Source organism: Athene noctua, chromosome 11, assembly GCF_965140245.1.
Source record: "Athene noctua chromosome 11, bAthNoc1.hap1.1, whole genome shotgun sequence".
Lineage (NCBI taxonomy): Eukaryota > Metazoa > Chordata > Aves > Strigiformes > Strigidae > Athene > Athene noctua.
This window is the reverse complement of record NC_134047.1, coordinates 5,193,616-5,215,472: the sequence shown is the minus strand read 5'-3', so window position 1 is coordinate 5,215,472 and position 21,857 is coordinate 5,193,616. Positions and strand designations below refer to the sequence as shown.

The 21,857-nt window shown below is 45.2% G+C and overlaps 1 protein-coding gene across 1 annotated transcript in view; it reads right to left on the bottom strand.

Moving 5' to 3' along the window:
* Nucleotides 1-17,875, bottom strand: part of MAMLD1 (mastermind like domain containing 1) — an 84,179-nt gene extending 66,304 nt beyond the window's left edge. The window contains exon 1 of the mRNA XM_074915371.1: nucleotides 17,029-17,875. Within this exon, the coding sequence (XP_074771472.1) occupies nucleotides 17,029-17,082 (54 nt within the window). The 5' untranslated portion in view covers nucleotides 17,083-17,875. The remainder of the gene's footprint in view (nucleotides 1-17,028) is intronic.
* Between the last annotated feature and the right edge of the window lie 3,982 nt (nucleotides 17,876-21,857).

Sequence of the window (21,857 nt, the reverse complement as noted above, 5' to 3'; positions counted from 1 at the left end):
GCAGAACCAGGGAGGAGAACAAAAAGACCAAAGCGATCAGTGTAAAATATAAAATGCTTTATGCTTCTACGACTGCATTAGATTATTTAAAGTGTATTTTTACCGGCTATATGTATACCTGGACACTTGCTAATGCAACTCTTCCCTCCTGAAAAAAAGGATAAGACAGTGCCTTGACAGTAAGAGCAGAAAACACAGTGTCAAAAACTCTGCAGTGTAATATTAAGTCAGAGGCAAGTGGAAAAGCAGAGCTCCGGCTTTCCTTGTTCTCATGACTACTGCTCACACCATTAAAAGTTCAAAGTCTCTCCCAGCATCTCCGGCACGGCTGTGCATACCCCAAACATTTCAATTACCAGAGTCAATCTCTCAGGCTTACACACACAGCCAGGGAGATTCTCCTCAACTCCAAACTGTGCAGCTTACATTAAAATAGAGCGCGAGCGTGTGCTATCTCAGAAAATAGGTACGTTTGACAGGAACAATTTAAATCGCCATGGGCATAAACAAACACAAATGGAAAATGTTGTTTTATTTTGTTCAGAGCTCAGTACATTCACTTTGCTTGGAGATGTCTCCAGCATCCACTTCACTTGAAGTGCTCAAGTGGTGACTTGGTTTTCAACAACGATGGGGGCCGTACTGATAAACCAGCTCGCATTATTTCAGGAGTTTAATTTTTGTCTCTCTGACTTCATTTTCATGTTTATTCCATAAGAGTGCGTCATGTTCAGCATTTATCCCCTTCTTTGTTTCTAGTTACAATCTTTCCGCAACACAATTCACCTCCTGGCTAGCAGCGCTTCCTGCTCTTCAGGGGTCACACTATATGGTCACTTGCACCCACCCATTTTATAACACAACACATCCCTTTCCTGCATTTTTTACTTAAGCAGACAGTTCCACTGAGTTCACAGAGGTTTTGTCTGAGAGATGACTATTTGCTCCAAACCTGAGCATCTAGGTAAAATCCCTACCTGGTTAAATATCCTAAAGAAAAACATGTGTGTCCTAACAAAAATATGCATTAAGATAAAAGCATTAAAATAAAGGAAGACAATGAGAATGATCAGAGCAGCCCTGCCTGTGAGGAAGGAAGGAAGCTTTTAACAGCACTAAAATATAAAATTGATTTGTACACATATTTGATAAAAATCAATACAATTAGCAAGTAACTGAATACTAGAAAGGGAAATTGATTGCTCGAGGGCCCAGAGGACTCAGGGCAATCAGTCCATTCTTCTAGCTCCTCCACTCTTAATAAAAATTTACTTTTTCATAATCCTGCCTGAACTCTTTGCCCATTAATAATGCCGCTAAACAGCTCTTCTTTTAGCACTATTATTGCAGACCTGCTTGAATTACATTTAGAGGCAGTTTCGAGTGGCATGTCCTGGCCATTTTGCTATCTGCAGCACAAACCTCCAAGCAATAGCATAAAAGAATACTGGCTAATGAACGGGAGCACAGGAACACTTGAGAAGCGCTTATAAAATTAAGTACCAAAGTTTAAATAAATGGATTACCATAGAATTGATTTGCTACATCAATTTGGTCAGCTTTTGCTGATACATCATTCCTTCCTCAAAGGAGAAGAGCCACCGTTTCAAAACAACTAATTAAACATTTTGAACCATGGCCTTACGAGGAGAGCAGGGCTGCATTGCTCTGCTCTCCTGTCTTCCTTCTCTCGCTGAGTGACTCCTCGCTGCAGCATAAAAACTGTTACTCCACACGAAACATGAGACTGAATTTATAGTCAAATCTAGAGTGAATGAAGTTTCATCATCTTGAGCAGGCTCCAGTTTCAGGCAAGGACATCTCTTCCTTCACGACGGTGGGACTGGAGGAAGTAAAATGCAATTGCTCTTCCTCGAACAGAGGGAGGGAGGCTTCCAGCTCAGACCGCACCGCCTCCCCAGGTGAGGATTTCCATTACAGTCATCTGGCTGTACAATCTGATACAGGGTGCACACAACTCGTATGCATCTACAAAGGAGGTTTCTCTTTCAAAAGGTCAGATACCTTCTCAGATAAGAACTTTCTCAGATGTTAAGCTTTGTCCACTGACTCATCTTGATAGGAAGCTCTTTAAACCAAAAACTACCTTTGGGCCCTCAACAGCTTCTCTGCCAGTCTGCAGTTCAGGGTGACACAGCCTTTGTTGTTAACTAGGGCCCTGATTCAGCAATGCACTTCAGCATATACTTAAAGTCGAGCTCTATGAGTAACCCTATCCGAGCCAAAGGTAAACAAATAATTTTTCCATATTAATGCAAGCACTCGCATGCTTAAAATTCAACAATATAATTTAAGCACTTTCTAGTGCATCTCCAAAGAAACATCTCAAGAAGTCACTGAGTTGAATAAAATCATGTAATCATGTATGCAGGATAGATAGAGAACATATGTGTATCGTAGTCACTCCAGCAGAAACTCTTTTACCCCAAGAAATCTCACCACATACTTATGTCTCCAGTGGTCTGGCCGGAGCAGTGACTGAACTGTATCAGCCTAAGAGAAGGTCGACGGATGCTTTGCGACTCAAGCAGCAATCCGTGGTGATCCTCATTAAGAGTGGATGAGAGACTGCAGTGCCAAGGGAGGAGAGCAGTGCATCACCCAGTGGGGCACCAGCGTTAGGTGCCACAGGTGCAGCTGCAACATCTGCTAAGTTGCCTCGCTAAATTCTTATGATGTTCTTACTCAAAAGTTTGTCCTGCTGCTGCTTCTTACAAAGAAGAGACTTTAGTCTGGACACAGAAACAGAAACCAGGAATTACACAGTTTCAGCGCTAGCCTTCTTTGTAACCATGAGCAAACTACTTTAATCTCTTTGCTTCAGTTTCCCTGCCTTTATTAATAAAGCAGAGACAGTAAAACTTATTTCACCTAACTCATACATCTTTTGTGAAGATGAAATGCTTGTTCTGTGTAAAGTACTTGGAAGATGAAAGGCATCAAGTAAATATTAATCATAGTCACCACACCTACCAACAGGATCTCCAGTACGCTGATCTGGATCCGTGTTTGAAGAGTCTTTCTTTGTGCAATTCAGGAACTATGCCTTCCTGCAGTAGTAGAGCTGAATTAAAGCTAATCAAGAATTTCCATGTTAATCGGCCTTCTAACCTTTAGAAGATTTAGAAGATCATAAGAAGGATGATGCTTCCATTTCAAAAGACAGCACAGTGCTACAGAATGAATTACATCAAACTGGTTGAAGCCCATTTACAGCATGCGCATGGAGGAAACCATAGTTCATCCACCAACATTCATCTTAGAGCATACACACTTGTAAATCAGGTCCCATTCAGTAATGAAATGTGGAGTGACTCATTCTTTCTACGTGTGAAAATGGTCTCAGAGAGAACCAAAGAATCTTTTACTTTCCTGTCTGCCTTTATAAACACAGAATTACATCTCCTTACTTTGGAGAAGCTGCAATGCTTCAGAGCCAGCTGTAGAAGAGGACATTACCATCTTAGGTGGACAGAATCCAAGGCCACCTTAAGATCTCAAATTTCTCTTGAAGGAGATTTGAGAAAATGGTTCATTAGCAGCTCAGCTGATCTTTTGAACCAGGTTCCTGGGCACAGCGAGGCTCACTGGTCTCATGCAGACGTGCCCGCGAGGCTGGCCCGGGGAAGGCTGGCCAGGCTGCTCCGGGCACTTCTGCTGTTCCATGTGGGTAGAGTGCCACATTATTTACTTAATGTCTTAAGCAACTTCTGCAGCTCAAACTTACCTCATGCAGCCATAGCTGTCCTGCTGGCAGTAATCAGCAGGTTAGCCAGGTGAAAGCTGTCTTCACTGTTTCCGCCTGAACCAGTGAATTTACACAAGGACAGCAGCACAGACATACCTTGACTTTTGTCCCAGTGTTAGCACCGACTCAAAAGCCAACTGGCATGTACTGCAGCTGCACACTGAATAGCAGCTGCGTGCTTTGGTCAGCTGTTCAGTAGCTGGGCTGCCCAAGCACTGCAATCACCCAAAGAAAAATCCTTCTAACAAAATAAACCAAACCAACACATGCCTGTGATCACAGGGCAATCAAAGGTGTGCAGCCCCGGCACTGTGCCTGCTCACCAACGCAGCTCTGCCTGCCTCTGAAGAGGCAACACAGGGTTGGCTCCCTGGAGCATCCCTTCACTGCTGCTAAGAGACTCCCATTTCTCCAGTGGAGTAATCACAACAGAAATATGAAAGCAAGAGTACAAGGAAAAAACCAAAGAGTTGCAAACTTAAAAAAGACAACGGAGATAAAGAAAAGCACTGTCTGCAGGTTGAAGGTGCACAGAACAAGTTTGCACACAGGAAACACTTACTGCTTGAGTAGAAGCAATAGGAGATGCTGGACCTGGTGGACCAGGCACCTGAGGGATCCCAGCCCTTCCGAGGTGGGCCTGGACCTGCTGTGCCTCCATCCTCCCTGCAGGTACCTGCCCGGCTTCCTCAGCTCTCCCTCTGTCTCCTTGGCTTTCCCCTCCCTTTAGTCCCAGCCTGTCCCTGCTCTCTCTCCCCTACCATTGCCTCCTTGTACTTTGGACCTCTTCACCTCGACGCCCCGAGGTCTCTGGCTCTCCATCGGCGGCTCGGCAGCACCAGCCCCTGCAGCTGGGCCAGCCAGCACCACTGAGCTGTGCCTGTACTGGTCCACCTCCTCGCCAGGATCCAGCAGTATGTACAAACAAACAAATTACGCTGCAGACACAGCTATGCTCCAAAAGGAAATGACCACTAGATGCTATTGCTTAACCTTTCTTAATAATGAACATGTATTTCTTGAAAATATATGCCACCTAATCCCATCGGCATTGCAAACATGTACAACAGGAGGGTAATTTAAGTTAATCAAACCCTAAGCTCCACGTGAAGTTTAACAGTTTGCCTCACTACATTTTGGGTAGCAGATGGCAAAGCATTCAATAGTACGTTTTCTGCAGTCCTTGTACAAAGGCCTATAGCTGTTTCTGTTCTGGGTGTGAACACCAACAAAGGGACATTCGCTGGACTAGCTGAAGGCTGCAAAGTGGCAAAATTTAAATCCTGAATAATAGACATACAGTTACCAGTATAGATGCTCCAAAGGGAGGACTCGTGGGCAGCCAGAACTGGTCATTTACCTGCTAGTTTGCCATTATGGCCATTCTTAGGTATAAAATTAAAGCTACAGCTGGCATAAGACTTCGGGTAATTAATCCATGCCTTATCTGCACAAGTTACAACATCCAAAATCAGTTCCATGCAGGTGAGTAGGAGGGGTTTTCTTACACAACAGCACTTGACACTGTTGCTATAGCTCACAGTATTTCTATGCATGCTGCCCGTACAAATGACTCCAGACTGTATGTAGCCTGCCACGTGGGCATCAGAAACTCAGAAAATCAGGGTTTCAAACTGCCTCTGTGGACAGACACTCAAATGCTCTATTTCAGGCTAGAGTTTGGGGAGCTGGGGTGGGGGGAGAGAAGAGCTGACAAGGGGAAAAAACTAATTTATAGATTGATGTATAGAGCCAGAATGATTTTAAAGAAAGGGCAATTAAGACTGCCTAAGTCAAGCTTTTTCCATGTAGGTTAGAGTGACTGGGAAGCAAGGGGGTGAGCAATAAACAGTTCAGCCTGAGACAGTCAAGATTTTAATAATTTATAACCAACAGAAGACACACGCTTCTCCTTCAAAAACACGGAGTACTTCCCCCATCATCCAATTAATGGTGGTGTGTACACTGAACATACTTACACTAATTGACTGGTCCAATAGTCATGGCTGCCTCCAAGCATCTCTGGAAGTAGCATTTCTGCAGCAGTACCGTGCAGAAATGCTTCACATTTATTAACTTGTTTGTTTCTGATTGTTGGATTGGTTCCCCATTCCCAAGGCACTTAGATTTATTCTTTTAGCTTAACACTACAAAGTAATCAAATCACTCCATTACAGCTGACAGACTGTAGGAGCCCTGAAGGGGAGGGGAGAGTGGTATCAAAAGAAACATCTACATTTTCTCTAACATCCTTCACACTTGCCCTAAACTTTAGATTTGACTCATATATATCTCTGGAAATCAAGAATATTGAACTTTAATTGACTAATGGAAATTACTTGAAGATGCAGGACTTTCACTTGAAATTAAGGCTGGTCTACCTTCTGGGATCAGGGACCAAGATTCACTTCTCATAAAGACTGAAAAGCCTGAACGTGCTCTCCTTCAGCTTCAAGTCAAACACAAGTGTTGCTGCAACCTAGAAAACAACCTTTCCACGCTATGTAAAGTTCAAACCAACCAATCCACAAATAAGGAGATGAGATGGAGGATTCAAACATGCCATTGTGCCCTTCCATCAACTGTGTAGAACAGGTAAGAACAGGAAAACAAAGGAGATGGCTCGGAGAGTCAAGATTAATATGGAAACTGAGAAGAAGATAATGCCTTTGGTTGGGTTTTGAATGTGTCTCTTCAGTACAAATTATTTTCAGCTTTATGCAATGTCGTGTTAGAAAATGCTTAGCACGCAACCCTTGATGTGGAAGACAAAGAGAATTCTTTGATTTAGACAAATTCCAATGTCCTTGTCTAATGTTACCCAATGCAAAATTAGAAAGAAGTTAGTGCTTGCATGGTCCTGTGTTTAAAAATAATTGGAATGACCCAGTGCTTAAAGTATGGAAAGGGTCCTCTGTTATTAAAATCTAAACATATTTCATTTTAGACTGTACTCAAACTGACAGGGTAAAGCTTGAAGCAAATCCCCCGACAGGTTTTTTTAATCGAGAAAAACAACAAAACAAAACTTCATGGAGCCTGTGATCAAATAATCTTACAGAGTTTGGATTTAATACACCAACAATGTCAGGCATTTCAATGCAGTGGCATCAAAACTAGATATTTACTGCCTGGGAGTGAGTAACCCTTTGAAAAGGGAGGAACAAAAATTCCTTTTTAATGAGTCACCATTTGGCAGTCAGAGATCAAAACCTTTTGCCTGTATTTCTGACTGCAAGATTGTATATACTTGGGATTTTTTCAGTCTGTGTGACTTTATTTAAATCAACACAGTTAATTAAGAAAACAAGTAAGTAATAGGAACAGGGAAAGTGAAGTCCTTAAAAGTACCTGACCATCAGCATGACCTAGTGGGTTACTGAAATACCGGATGAATTCGGAAATTATTTCCCTATGTAAATCTGAAATTGTGAAAATCCTAGTAAGATTTAAAGTAACTAGTCAAAGCAAATTAAATTCTACTCAGTGCCTATTCTGATAGCCACATGAAAATAAGTGTTGCACACATTCTTAAACTGAAAATGCTTACATGCTAAATGTTACATACTAATGTATGGGGGAAAAGCTTGTCATGTGAGTAGAACTGTGTATGACAAATGTCTTCGTAAAGTATTCATTTGTTTACGTTGGCCCAAAAATTAACCTATGGAGATCTGTGACAGAATGAAACATTAAAATACATTCCTGAGAGTAGATGCCATTTTTGCCTTGAAGTATCTTCTTTCCTCCTATATCAAATGCTGAAGTTTCAGAGAAAAGGAAGATATTATGATGTGACGTCAGAGGAAAAAAAAAAAAATCCACCTGTGTCGGCATTACAACCAAAACAAAGAAATAGAACTATCATTCACACTGAGGGGGTCTTAGAGTGAGATGTACCTACCTTTATTTTGAATATAATTTCCAATTATGTGAAAAGTCCCTAAAGACCTCAGCTAGTAACAAGCACTTCTGATTTACAAAATATTTAACCAGCTAAGGATGCTTAGTGTGAAGGTTAAGGCAAAGCACCATTATTCCCATTTGCCAAAATGGGAACAATTTGCCTCCGCCTCTGGAGGCCTGTGATGTTCAGACCCTTTGAAACAAAATCATGACAGTTTTGAAATTAGAGTAGGCATTATTCGGGCTTGGCTTCGACCTTAGGAAATCTCCGAACTGTTATGTGAAAACTCATATCCAGAAAAATTAGAGCAGGGACTTAGCACTCACTCCACACAGCTATCAAACAGCCATCCCCTGTAACTACTGATCAGCAAATCGTCTCCATACCTTACTGTCAGCTCACTGAACCATCCTGTCCCTTACATCAGTTGATCTTAATTTATGTTCAATTTACTTGTAGATTGGAAGTAATTAGAGTAAATAATTACAGTAACTGGTTACAGTTTGGGAATTGAGAGAACTGAAGAAAGAATTCAGAGAAATAACCTGATCTACTACTGTAAAGAGAATCAATCATCCATCTCCTTCCATTAGTCTTTTTGGCAATCCTGTGTCACTGTTGTCACAAGCCTGGATAACGATGCCACATTAATTCTCCTTTTGAGAAAGGGACTACAAGATTTGACTCTGTAACTGTGTCCTGTCTGACCTTGGGGAATCTTTGGGGGAAGTTTCCCATCAAATGCACTTACAGTTTTTACTGAAGGAGAATTACTAGGTTGGGCCTGTGCTTTATAACTCAAATACATGACACCAAAATATACAACCAATCTTCTGTTTCCACGAGAAATAAATCGTCAGTACATAACCAGTGATTTTGCAGATCCAACCCGATGTGAGAAATTACATTTTCAAAGTCAATTCAACAAGCCTGCTCCCAGGCGATGGACACGGGGCAGAACGAAGAGACGGCTACTGCAGATTCCTTATGTAACAACAACAGTCCTTTTAACAACACTTACCTAAACTGGAGATAGGCTGCATTTCCCACACCAAACCTTCCCAAAGGAAAAAAAACCCCTTTGTTGTAAATATTACAGAACACACTGCTGGAAAAGAAGAAAGTCATCCGATGTTTCATAACAGAAACAGACTCACTCCCTTTCTTCAAGACTACACAGTGCTCTCAAGGCAACATGAACTGCAGCATCGCTGATGTCAGTGTAAGCAGGCAGAAGAGGACATATGGCCTTTTGTACTGTTCCCAAGATGCCGCATGTAAAAAAAAAAAAAAATTTCAAAAATCATTATCCAGGCTGGAAGAAACCCAAGCCCTCATAAATGTTTGTTTATTGCAATTTGGAAGACCTTTTTAGAAAAAACATGTCATCCTAATTCAAATGGTGGATGGGAATCAAGCAGAAACCGTGAATTATTTTTGGGAAATCATGAATTATTTGGGGGAAACTTTTGTTGCTATGTTTATTTGAGTATTTCTCTGTAACGAGATATCATTTCTATTACTGTGGCTATGACTAACGAGTTAACAACTCTATTTACACTAGTACTGTTGTATCATTAGAAACAACAAGATTATGTAATTCTAATGCCAGCACAATTATTTTAACACCAAGTGTGTCAGATCTGACTCTATACCCCCTAAATTAATTTCAGAGTAGTGGCTAAATAAAATGACATACTTCTTTGTGCTTTTGTTATAACACGCTCATGTGCAGCAAACTGTGAAGAAAATGTAGTAATTAGAGGTTAAATTAATCCCTGACAGACAGGCAGCTTAGTAAAGCTGGGCCCTCTTCAGAAAACATAGCATAAAGCTTGCCAGTCTTTCAGAATTAGGCACAAAGAACAGGCAAGATTGGCAAGTCCCTCACCGCTGCAATCCAACCAAAGGGTAATGCTGAAAAGTCGGAGTAAGTCTTCGAGCAGCCAATACTACCAGGCAGATTCTTGTGACAAATGTGATTTAGAGCTCCAAGCAATTGTTGCTACAGCCACTCTAACTGCCTGATCAGGATCAACCACTTGAAATTAAAGACAGTCTTTTGCACAGCAGAACAGGCTTCTAACTGCCATATAATCAACCTTGAGACGTTAATAAAAGCGAACAATGGCATTATATTTCACAACGTAACTAGAAAGTTAGCTTGCTGCTTCTGATTTTAATGCAGGTAATGGATTTCATTGCCCACAACAGAGTAAATATGCTGTGTTATTCTGAAAACAATAAATAGGCATGTCTCAGGTAGGTGTAACTCCTGAACCCACTCGGAATTCTGAAGTACTTAATTCTAGAGAAAAAGAAACTTCCCCAGAAATGCAAAAGAAAAACAATGCAAGACAAAGAGGCAGCCAGATCATGTTGATAATATCCAGAAAGGGTTTATTTTTTTTGTGCATGTCAACAGAAGTAACTGTTTTTTCCAATCTCTCTTGCTGTGGCACAACGAAAGCAGCCTGTTTTTAAGCCCATGCAAATACAGCTTGTTATCAGAAGGGGAGAAACGGAAGGGTGCTTGCTCTGGGCTGTGCAAGAAGTGCCCTGTCTTCCCCGCACTGACAAATCCTGGCGCAGAAGCTGCAGATGCACCACCAAGTCCGTCCCACTTGACTTACACCTTACCTGCAAAGGTGGAAGGTGCAAAAAACTGGCTTCCGCCCGGGCTAACACTTATGCCACTCAATAGATTGCCTGACATGGGGTGAAACAATAACATAGTTAACACCCTCCCCTGCTGAGGTAATCTATATCATGTCTGCCACAGGCTGAGCCCCCAGCTGTCCCTGCCTGCACAGGAAAGCACAACAGGCAGCTGTGGTTGGATCACCAGGTAAATTCAAAAGAAAAAGGAAAAAAAAAAAAAAAGAAAAAGCCTGTATTACAATTAAAGTCAAAGCAAAACAGGGGGCTTGCAGAGATTGCAGATCAGTGTGGGAGTGCATTAACACCACTGGTATTTCTGTACTACCCAGATCATCAATTATTAACAAATTAGGACATGCCTGATGGGGTACTTATGTAACACTTCTTTATCAATAAAACTGCCAAGTCCCTTGCAGGGAAAAGCAGAACGGATTTCAACAAGTCATAATACGACACCCGCCTTTAGACCGGATACGATCGTGAATTCTGGTTTTCTTCCTCCTCAGCCCGGCCACCCATTCCCAAATTCTGGTCAGCCCAGCAGCCCCCGCTGGAAGCCCGGGGCGCGCCCCAGCCTCCCGTGAGCAGCCACCCTTTAATCAGGTCAGTGCTTATCAATGGCTCATTGTAGCGACGAGGCAGCGCTCAGAGTCAAGGGCCGTACGAAATCCCGCATTCCCCTGCACCTCCCACGCCTGGGCCCCGCTGGCACTTCACTGGCCCCACGGACACAGCCACTGGCCACGCACTCCCTGGGCACAGCCCGCGTCCCCCAGCCAGTCCCGCTGGCCGGGCTGCCTGGTGGGGAGGGCAGGAAGCAAGCTCACGACTCTATCCTCTGCTCTACCCTTTGGGCACAATTGTTCCTCCACAGGAGCAAAGGGCCAGCTAAAATTCAGCCTGCAGAGTCTGTATCTGTTGCTCTGCTTTGTTTCCATTTCACTGTCTCCAACGGGCAAGAGTGAGCAGGGTGGGGGGCAGTAGGGTAGGCCCCCTTCCCTACTCAAGGGCCTGATCCTTAGGCCCTTAATTCTAGGATCAAATCTGAGTCTCATGTAATATAAAATGAAGACGGACTGCTAGGCTGGGCCCTGACAGGAGGGCTTGTGTACTCTCCTACCGCTTGGCCTGACAAACACCCTCCAGTAGATCCGAGATGCACAGCACAGTAAACAGCCCTAGAAGGAGCTACTGCAACTTTGCAAGTAAATTCTGCACTATTTTCCTCTTGAAGTAATGACTTTGTAATGCATTTTCTTCCATTTAAAAAATTAAAATTATTATCAGTGAGGAGGCTTCCCGAGAGGAATAGAGACTCTTCATAGCTCATTTGCATTTGCTAGTTATCCCTCTCTGACCGCACCACTCTGGTCGCACAACTGGTGACTTCAAAAACGATGGAGTCATATCCCAAGAGCCATGAGCCCTGCTTACGCTGTCACCCTGAGATATACTTTCATTTTGAACAGAGCTAACAGGCCGGTCCATAGCAACTGCAATGAAAAATATCTACCAGAAGACAAGGACATAAAGTGAAACCTTTAACTGACAAAGACTTCAATTTTCTGTGCAAAGCGCTAGCAGTAATAATAAAGAACACGGGAAGGAGACCGTGATGCAAGCACAGACTGTTTTGCAAAGTCTCCCTTCAGCTGCTGGCAGCCCTGAAATGGGTTACAGAAAGTTAAAACTGTGTTATTGATCACTGCCTATTCTGCAGGGCTGTGGGGTTTTTTTAAAAATAAACCAGCATTGTTCTTTTGCTATTTTTACTTAAAACAATACTCCAGTATCTTCCAATATCCAGTCCACTGCAAAACAACACTAATGATGGTAGTACTAAATGCCTCAACAGTTTCTTCACATATTTGTTAAGCAATTGCCTTTTCCAGTGCACCCCTTTTATGGGTGCATGGAACAAAACTTATTATGAGTACACAAAGGTATCGTGCACATTTGGCATTTTACAGCAATGCTCTAAAGTTCCTCTTCAAAATTACTGGCAAGGAAGGAAGTTCTGCATAATTTTAGCACTCAACATCTGAAAAAATTAGAACAGTCCCAACTGTTCTTTGAGATGTATAAAAGAACAGTTGAAAAACTTACAGTTGACTGGTGCTACCTAGGTTACCCGTCAATGGCATTGAAACTGGTATATTATTAAGAGAGGTGTATGATGGGAATTGGTTTATTGTGCTGATCCATAGTAACCAACTCCTGTTCGTCCATCATTTATCTCTCTCACCAGCGACATATGGGTTTGTCTATTCACACTCTCAGCATTCTCTCTGCTCCAACAAACAGTCAGCCTTTTCTGCTGGGATAAGGAGATTTTTTAGTTACATCCATTATGTGCGTATCAACATTTATGGCAGGAAGATAATTGCCAAAGAGCTCAGGGGGATAAAGGCTCCCTCTTTATAACACAAACCCCCTTAAAAAATCAATATTGATATAAAACAGTTCAACGCAAAGCCTTGGTGTGTCTTCTGCTTCCTTCAGTTCAGAATACTTTTTTTTTTTTTAAAAAAAAACAACGTAGCAAGTCAAACTGGAACATCAGGTAGCAAACCTTTGTAATGAGTTGCACTACTGTTCTTCCCATAGAGGAAAGAAATAGCAGTGTACAATATTAATTGTTCCTTAAAGAAGTGAATGGCAAATGTGTCAGATATAAAGAGGGCTCCTTGGAGAGGCGCCAGCATCATTTAAACTGATTTAGCTATCTTTATTTGGAGACCATACCAATTGCTAATGAATTGTAACTTATAGTCACCTTTGCCTAAATGTTGAAAACCGCTGACACTCAGAAACAGCCAGCACAAGGGAACAATGAAAACCTGGGGATCCTGCCTTTTTCCCTATTTAAGGAGCTCAGACACCCTTCTACTACTCCATCCCCCAGTTTGGATAAATTCATTTGTCACAGCTTCTGCAAGATTTACTTCACTTTCCCATGGCTACGTACTCATAAAAGTTATTTTAAGGCGACTTTCATCAGAGTAGCAAGTAACACAGAACATTTATTGATTAAATGACTGGGAACCAGTGAGTTGCACTGTACTTAACCTACAGGACGACTCAGGGATTTTACTTACTGTTACCCTTGCCCTTGTGCTACCTTCTGCCTTCCTAACTTTTGTCTCTCATGAAGACAGTTCCTAGGTCGATCCTTGTCCTACAGTTGCATCCAGGCAGGTTAGTGACCATTTATTTAAGTCAGGGCAAGAGTGTCACCCTGACACCTTGGATCATGAACTCTTGCAGTAAATCTTCCTGTATGTTCAGAAAGCATCTAGCACGATAACTCCCTAATCCCACTTTAAATCTCTGAATGATACCACATTGTAACATTTGTAACAAGATCAGTAAAGAACCAAACCCAAACACACTGTATTTATAAAACACTTCTACCTGTGTAACAGGAAGCCATACAAACGAATTAAAAAAATATATAACTGCCTCCTGTAATTACTAATCCCCCCAAACCCTTTAACAACTACCTTAGCTTTAAAAAACAAAACAAAACAAAACAAAACAAAACAAAAAACCCCCAAACAAACCCAAGAGACTTTGCAGGTTCAAACTACTAAGTTACAAGGGACTAAAAGTGAAGCCCTGTCAATATTTGCTTTTCTGATTCTGAAGTATTAGTTAAAAGGATTAAAAGCAGAGATGAAAAACCTCAAGTTAAAAAAAAAAACCAAAACAACAAAAAAACAAAAAAAAAAAAAACAAACCAAACCAAAACTCTGAAAACAAAAAGCTAAATTAAATTTGAGCCGTTCAATTCTAAACATTAAACAGCTTTTCACTCACTGGAGAGGAGCTGTTAAGTGCATGTTACCTGCCTCACAATACAAGCTATTTGTTTTTTATCCCTGAGCAACAAACTATTTCCTGGTTGAGTTTAAAAACTCAGTGACGTTCCAATTTCAACCCACACATGTGTGTCACTGTCAACGTCAGTGGCAGGAAAACATTAGAAGTCACCCCTTGGTAATGCTTTCCTAACATGGAATTTCCTTGTATCTCGCTCCCTCAGCCCACCTCCTCCCTTCGGCTGAGAGCATCTTTCCCAAATTGCTTTTTTTTTTCCCCTTCCAAACATATGGCAGGGAGAGAGAACTGAAAATGGTCAGTGCCAGAACTAGATCGCTGCTTTTTTAGGTGCTAGTGTAGAACTTGCTCAAACTGCTCCTGCCTGCCTGTAACTCGGAGAGCGCGGCCGTGGGCAGGCAGGCAGCATCATCCCCCCCGCCCCTCCGAGGCAGCTTCTCCCACCGCCGCGTGTGTCCGCCCCCAGCCCTGCCCCCCCCACCCCCCCCGTACTCTTCGTGCCCCCCCCGCCGTTACTCTGCGCGCACGCAGCTCCTCGCACGGGGATACACAGAAATCCGTCCCGGGGGGGGCGGCCGCTTGGGGGGCGGCGGGGAGGAGCCGCTGCGGGCGTTGGGGGGGGCGGCGGCCCCCGCCGGTCCGGGGGATGCCCTGCGCCCGCCGCCGGGCCGGGGGGGCCGATCGGATCCGCTGCCCGGGGCGGGGGCGGCAGCGAACAGCTGCTGGCTCCGGCAGGTTCAAGGCCGTTCCGGCTCCCTCTCTCCCGGAGGCACCATATGGTTCACCTCGCACATCAGCAGCTTTATTTCCCCATCAGCTCGGCCCGGAGGGGGAGCTCCGGGAGGGGCACCCCCCCAGCCCCCCCGGGGCACGGGCATTAGGCATTACCCGGGGATTACAGGGCTAAGCAGGGAAACACTCACATTATATAACAGGGGGAGTATCTCGCCCCTCCCGGCGCTCCCGCACCCCTCCCTCCTCCCTCCCCGGCCGGGGCAGCCGCACAGCAGCGGGGGGGGGGGGGAGCCCGGCGCCTCCGCCCCCGGCTCGGGGAAGGGGCCAGACGCAGTTAATCTCCCCGCTGGCGGGTCGGGGGAGGGACTGCGGGGTCCCCCCCCGGTGCCGGAGGAGGAGGAGGCAGGCTCTTCGTGCGGCGCCCGTGCCAGGAGGCTCCTGCGAGCGGCCGGTGCCCGAGAGGCGCATCTGGTGCCGCCGGGAAAGAGACGAAGCGATCGCGCGTCCGCACCGGCCCCGGGGCCGCGGCCCCGATCGCGCCGGGCAGCGGCCGCGGCTCCGCGGCGCCTCCCGGCCCCGCTCCCCGGCCCCGCCGCCTCCCCCCGCCGCCCTGCCGGGAGCACCGTGGAAAACAAAAGCGGCCTTTTAATTTATTGTTCCGGGGGGGGGGGGGGAAGGGGTGTGAAAGGAAACCAAAGCCCGTTTTCTTCCAAGAAACGGCCGTTCTCCCCGGGATCCCTCCGAGTCACCCTGGTGACAACCCCCACCACCCCCCCAGCCAAGCCCGAACAAAAGCCGCGGTGCCCTCGGCCCCGCCGCTCTCCCGGGCCGAGCAACAGGCCGGGGAGGCGGCGGAGGAGGGACCGGGAGGAGGGATCGTCCATCGACCGGGGGAGAGGGGCAGCCCCTGCCTGAGAGGGAGACGTGGGACCGAGTCAGCGAGCGCCTTGTTTACCCCTGCAATTGCTCTAAACCCCGATCTTAATCACAGGATGAGAAACCAAAACAGTTTAAATCGTGAGTCAGCATGCATTTTATTTCAAATACACGTATAGTCGCGGAGAGAGTGGCACACACGCCGCGTCTGCACCATCTCCCGCACTTTCGGGCTATTCCCGTTCCGAGAAGCGCACACGCGCACCCTGGCCGGAACGGAGCCTCGGCGCTGGGCTCCGCACTCTTTTCAGGAATAACCGAGGGCTCCTTCTGGGCTCGGCGGAGCCTTTTGTTCCAAATCCTGCCCATACAGCGTGCGCTTCAGCCTCCCCAAATAACCGGGCACACCACAAATACCAGGAGTTATTAAAAAAATAAGAATGCTATAGACCAGCACTAGCCCCTCGGCGTGTGACACCTTCCCCGAGGAGTCCCCTTGCGATGCCGGGTTTACCCTTCCCTGCCCGTTTGATCGAAGTTTAAATGACACCCCCCCACCCCCCCCGCGATGGGCTGAGGCAGCCCGGCCGCACGGCTCTTCCTCGGGGACACCCCGAGCTGGCGCCGCTGGGGGCACCGGCGGCTCCCCAGCCCCGCTCCCCCCGGGCCGCCGCCGTTTCACACCCGGGCCGAGACCGGCGGCATCCTCCTCCTCCTCCTCCTCCTCCTGCTCCCCCTCCCCGCACCCCAGCAATGACACGCAAACCCGCGGAGCGGCCGCCGCCGGGCGCTGCCCGCCCCGAGCCCCGGAGCGGCCCCTCCGCCGCCACACACCGGCTGCCCCGCCGCCGCGCAGGAGCACGCACCGCCCCGGAGATCACCTTGTTCACCACCATCTTAAAGCCCACGGGCCCCCTCCCGCCCGCCGCCAGCGACAGCTCCCTCCTCTCCCCGGACTGACAGCCGCCCTCACCAGGGACGAGGGCGAAATTTTTACCCCAAGTTTCTGGTTCCTTCCCTTTCCGAGCCGCGGCGCAGCCCCACAGGCACAAAGTGCCGGGCAGAGCCAGCACAAGGTGGGCACTTTCTTGAACCGCCTCTGCAAACTTTCCAACCCCGGCCCAGAGCGGCTCCGGCTCAGCCGCGCCGAGCCTGGGCCAGCGACTACTCCGAGGGTGTTTCAGTCCTTCTACATCGGCTCCTACTTTCCCAGTCCAGAGCGATTTCAAATGCTACTTACTGGAATATGTGGCTCCATGCGTGGTGCTTCTACCCGCTGGGAAACCAGCAGCATCTTGGACTGGGGATCAACCGGCTTTTAGATCCACTTTGGCTGTATTTCGCAAAGCCCAGCACCGCAGAGGACTCCGAGACGGTTTTCTCCTTTTAGGTTCCAGACAAGTTCATCCTGGCGTTGCAGTTTGCTAATGATTCACTGTCTGTCTCAATCTGCTCACTACATTTCCATCAACCCACAGCTTCCTCACTTAGAAGGTGGAGTTTGTGGGGTTTAAGTTACTGATAGGCATATCTAAGTGCTGTGTCACTCAAAGAGGAGGAGACACACACACACTCACACACACACACACATACACACACACGCTCGCACACACACACACACACACACACACACACACGAACCGGCTCCAGGCTTAAAGGGGAAGTAACACTTTCTTCTCTTTGGAAACCTCACAGATCCAAGAAATTTTTTTTAATTTTTTTTTTTCCTTCTCTGCATGAAGCCGAAAATCACGCAGCCTGTGGACGGTATTTTAACACGCCAAAAGCTGCTTAGCATGTTCAGCGCCTTCTTTGTGGAGCTTCAAGTTCATGTAGTACAAAAGTAGGGTAGCTCAGACATACACTGGCAATTAAGGGAGATTTTTTTTTTTTTTTTTTTTCCCCAAATCAAAGTGTACAGATCACTGAAAAGATAGCCCGAGGCACGAACTGTAAAGGTTTGAGTTATTCTTAAAAAGCGTAGTTTCCTGTCTCTTTATGCCATTACGGTATGATATTCAGTGCTCTTAACTCTCATAAAAGGGTTAAACTCATCTCACACAGGTGAAGCCAGGTTACCAAGAAGGAAACAGCAGAGTTGTTTCATTTTTCCCCGTTGTGCTATGTACACGTATTTTTGAAGACAGATACAATTCTGAATAAAGAGCTCTCATAAAACCACGCACTTCTCATATGACTATAAATGTGCTTGTTACAAGCTGCAATCCCTGAATATTAATTTTGACAGACCATCAACTGAAAGCTGAGAACCTATTCAGACCTCCTCTTGGATTGTGCGGAAAGGACTGGGATGAACAAGCTGCAGGCAGTTAGGAGAGCACACTGGGTCCACAAATAATTGCTGGTATAATTTCATTTCATTACCTTGCTAAATCAGTACAACTGTCACTCCTGTCCTGATACATTGGAGATGCTAGAAACCCCATCCCGATACACTGACTCAATGGATGAGAAGTGGAAGAGAGCACTATTTCTAATAAAATGTCTGATTTTTTAAATCATTCTGAAAATACTAATGTTAGTAAATTATTCTCTATAAAATTAAGAAGAAAAATATTTGAATAAAACTCAATTACTGTGACCAAATACATACAAGTGGAGCCAGAATCCGGCATCACTTTCCTGAAAGTTTTCCACACGTCAGTCATCTTCAGCTTCCAGTAAACTTACAGACTAAATCCATCGTTGTACCCCAAGTTAATAAATATCAGGAATATCAGTTCATCAACAGGGAAAGATTTGTCTGCACCTTTGCTGAAGCCTCTAGCTTTCCTGTGACTGCTGTAATAATGGGCCCACTCCCCTGAGCAGTGTCTGTGTTACTTCAGTTTGGAAGTTCATTGGTTTGCTTTTATAATGATTTTGCCTTCTATATTATTTAAAAGTACTTCAATGTATTTTGTCTGTTGAAAAAAAGAAGCACAAAAATTAATAAATTTATGTGGGTGTGAACACCCTGAATTATCCAGCCTCTGAGGGCTGGATCTCAAAAGGCTTTTGTGTCTAAGGGGAGGTGTATCAACACCTGATGTTTGGGTTTGTTGGGCTGCCCAGATTGAATCTACAGCCCTGCCTGAGGTGCCGGGCCTCAAACACTGCATTAGGGAATCAGCATGGGACCTAGAGGAGCCAACAGGCTGAGCAGGAGTCACTTAAAATGAGTAAGCTCAGTGGAGACACGCGTTCATCATGCATGAATTAAGCTCCACCTGCAAGGAGGTGCCGCTGTCTGCCCAGTATGCAACGTCTGGAACCCTCCCCTGAAGGTATACATGTGTGTAAGGGTTCCTATCTATCTGCCTGGAGGTTTTTTTGACTAAAATATGCATGTATGAAACGTGTGAGACACACAGGGATTCCCACATTCTGTGGGTATACTGGATCTACTGACAACACCACGATCAGATGATGAATGCATGGTAGGTCCATGTCAGTTTTCTATGCAGTGCCTACAGTGCACAGCAGTCAGTCATTTGTCCAGAAGTTTTGGACAAATCATGTCATTCATGACTCTTGCCAGACATCTACGTTCCTGACAAATGGCAAAAGTCCTAAGGACTGTCATTTGCTTTGTTCACTTCATAAAACTAGACCAAAGGACTTCCCCAAGGAAGACAACTGGAGTAGGGTGTATAGGAGTCCTGTCTGTACCCGCTGATGCAGCAGGAATGATGCTGTTGTCTTTAGCTGTCGGGGAGATCTGCTTGCCAGACAGTGGTCTGTGCTCTCCTCTGTAAGGTGGGATATGCTCTCAGGTGGAAATCAAACTGAGACAATCGAATTCCACAACAGAATTGTGGCAATATTTTCTTTTTCTGAACCCACCTTCTGGAGGTCTGGATTTCACTCTGGCAGCCCAGTGCCAAGTGTCCCCCTGGTGCTCTGAAGTGATCAGGCAAAGCTGTGAGGTACGTGCTGGGATGCTCGACAGCGTCCCAACAAGGACAGGTTTGGGTGTACACGGAAGCCTAATTCCAGGCAGTGTAAGCATTTAACAAAAAAGTAACACCCTTACAGAGATCAGTCATTTTCAGCGATGGGTAATGGTTAAGCAGGGGATTTCAGGGCTGCAATTTTGGTCTTTGGTGATTAAATCATGAGCCCTTTCTTTAGGCATATTTACTACAGTTGACCTGGGGGAATCCCTGGCTGCTCTGGAATCAAGGACAAAACTTTTACTGGCTTTTCAGGGCAGCATTATATCTTCCTAGGTTAGGCCTACCCTAAGCAAATTGCAGACTATCTTATTATTGTGCTTCTGTCTTATTTTGAAAAGGTGAGCTGTGGGATTCTGCAGAAAAGAGGCAGTTTGAAGGGCATTAAGGTTGTTGTTATGGCCATAGGCTGAGGCTTGCCAAAATGTATCCTGGTACCTTAAATGCTTCCCACAAGGGCATCAAACCCAGGCCTGTCTGGCTGGGATTAATCCTGTTCTTTATCAATTTTATAGTAGTTCACCATTATTTTACTTAGCATCTTCAATGACCATAGAAAATACAATTTTCTTTGTTCACTTAATAAAACTAGCGTCATTTCTTTCTAAATTGTTTGAGAGCTGAGAAGTTATAACTGTATCTAAAAAATAATGAACTGATGAAAAGAGTGCACTGAACTGTATCTTTTTGGGAAAAAAAAGCCGCAAACAAGTCCAATGCTTGTCCTGTACTCCCTAGTTTTTGAAAAAGCAGTATCTTTTTACCTAAAGAGAATGGATAGCTGGAAAGCTGCAATGTGCTAAATAACTGCCCAGTGTTATGTTCACCAAGTGAAAGGATCACGCACTCAGAGATGATCTCGATGAGTTCCGTGAGCAACAGGCACTGCCAATACAAGATGGCCAAGGGCAAGAGAAAAGACCGACATCTTTCAAGGCTGGTGTGAATTAAACATGATAAAACTGCACATCCAGGTAACCTTAATGCTGGGACTGTTCTCCCAGGAGAACCGTGTCTGACTCCCAGTTGGCCTCTGGGTGTTCCTGATGTCCGTAAGGACAACAAAAGTCTGGGCAGATGAGGGCTGCTCCACAGCACATCTTGTACACTGACGGGAAGCAGCAATTGAGTGGTGCAAGGATTCACCACGGATTCACTGAAGGGTTCAGAAATTTGTCAGTGACCCAGAATCGGATGGAAATCATGTGATGCTTGCAACTTGCATGTCTTTGACCTGAAATCAGGTGAAATCAATGGCTTTGGCTGAAATACACTTTGAGTGTATGTTTACTGGGAGCCAAAATGCAAAGCAAAAGCCCCTGGGGAGTAAAATCACATGAACTGCAACAGATATACATAAGACTTCGTAAGCTAAAACATGAGATTGTCCTAACTCTACCCAAACCACAAACCCTTAGCACATGAGCATGAGGTGCAAAATTCAAGGGAGAGATGTATGAACTGGGATGTAGACAACTCCATCCCACAGCAAAGACAATTATTATTAGGCCAAACATAAACAAGGTGATAAGGAAGAATATAAAAGAAGATGGAATTATTGCTCTGATAGAAAATTACAGAATCCCCCCCAAATCTAACTGCATTTGCTTTGAAGGAATGAAGGCAACTGTGGCATAATTGCAGGTCAGCGTAATATAAATAAGAACATAAGAATTCCCATCAGATCAAAGGTGCATCTAACCAGTATTTTTCTTCGGGATATCAGTGTTATCCATTTTCAAAAGCACTTAATTAAACTGTGGAGATCATTACCATGGATGGACATTTTAGAATAAATGGGTTCAAAAGGGATTGGAAGTACTCGTGGAGGGCAAATTCATCAGTGGGTATTTAACATGAAGGTCTGGATGTGACCTCTGGTTCTGAACCACTAAATGCTGGAAGCTGGCAGGCAATATGAGGGGAGGAAGGACTCTCTCTGTTCAGGCCTTGTGTACAAAGCAGGTTTCTTCCTAAAGGGTCTAGTGGCAGCCACTTCAAGGCACAGATATTGGGCCTGATGAACCTTAGGCTTGACTGGACAGTATTGCACTTCTTATGCTAGATTAGATCAGTGATCTAGCTAATTTGGTATCTTGTCTCTGACCACAGG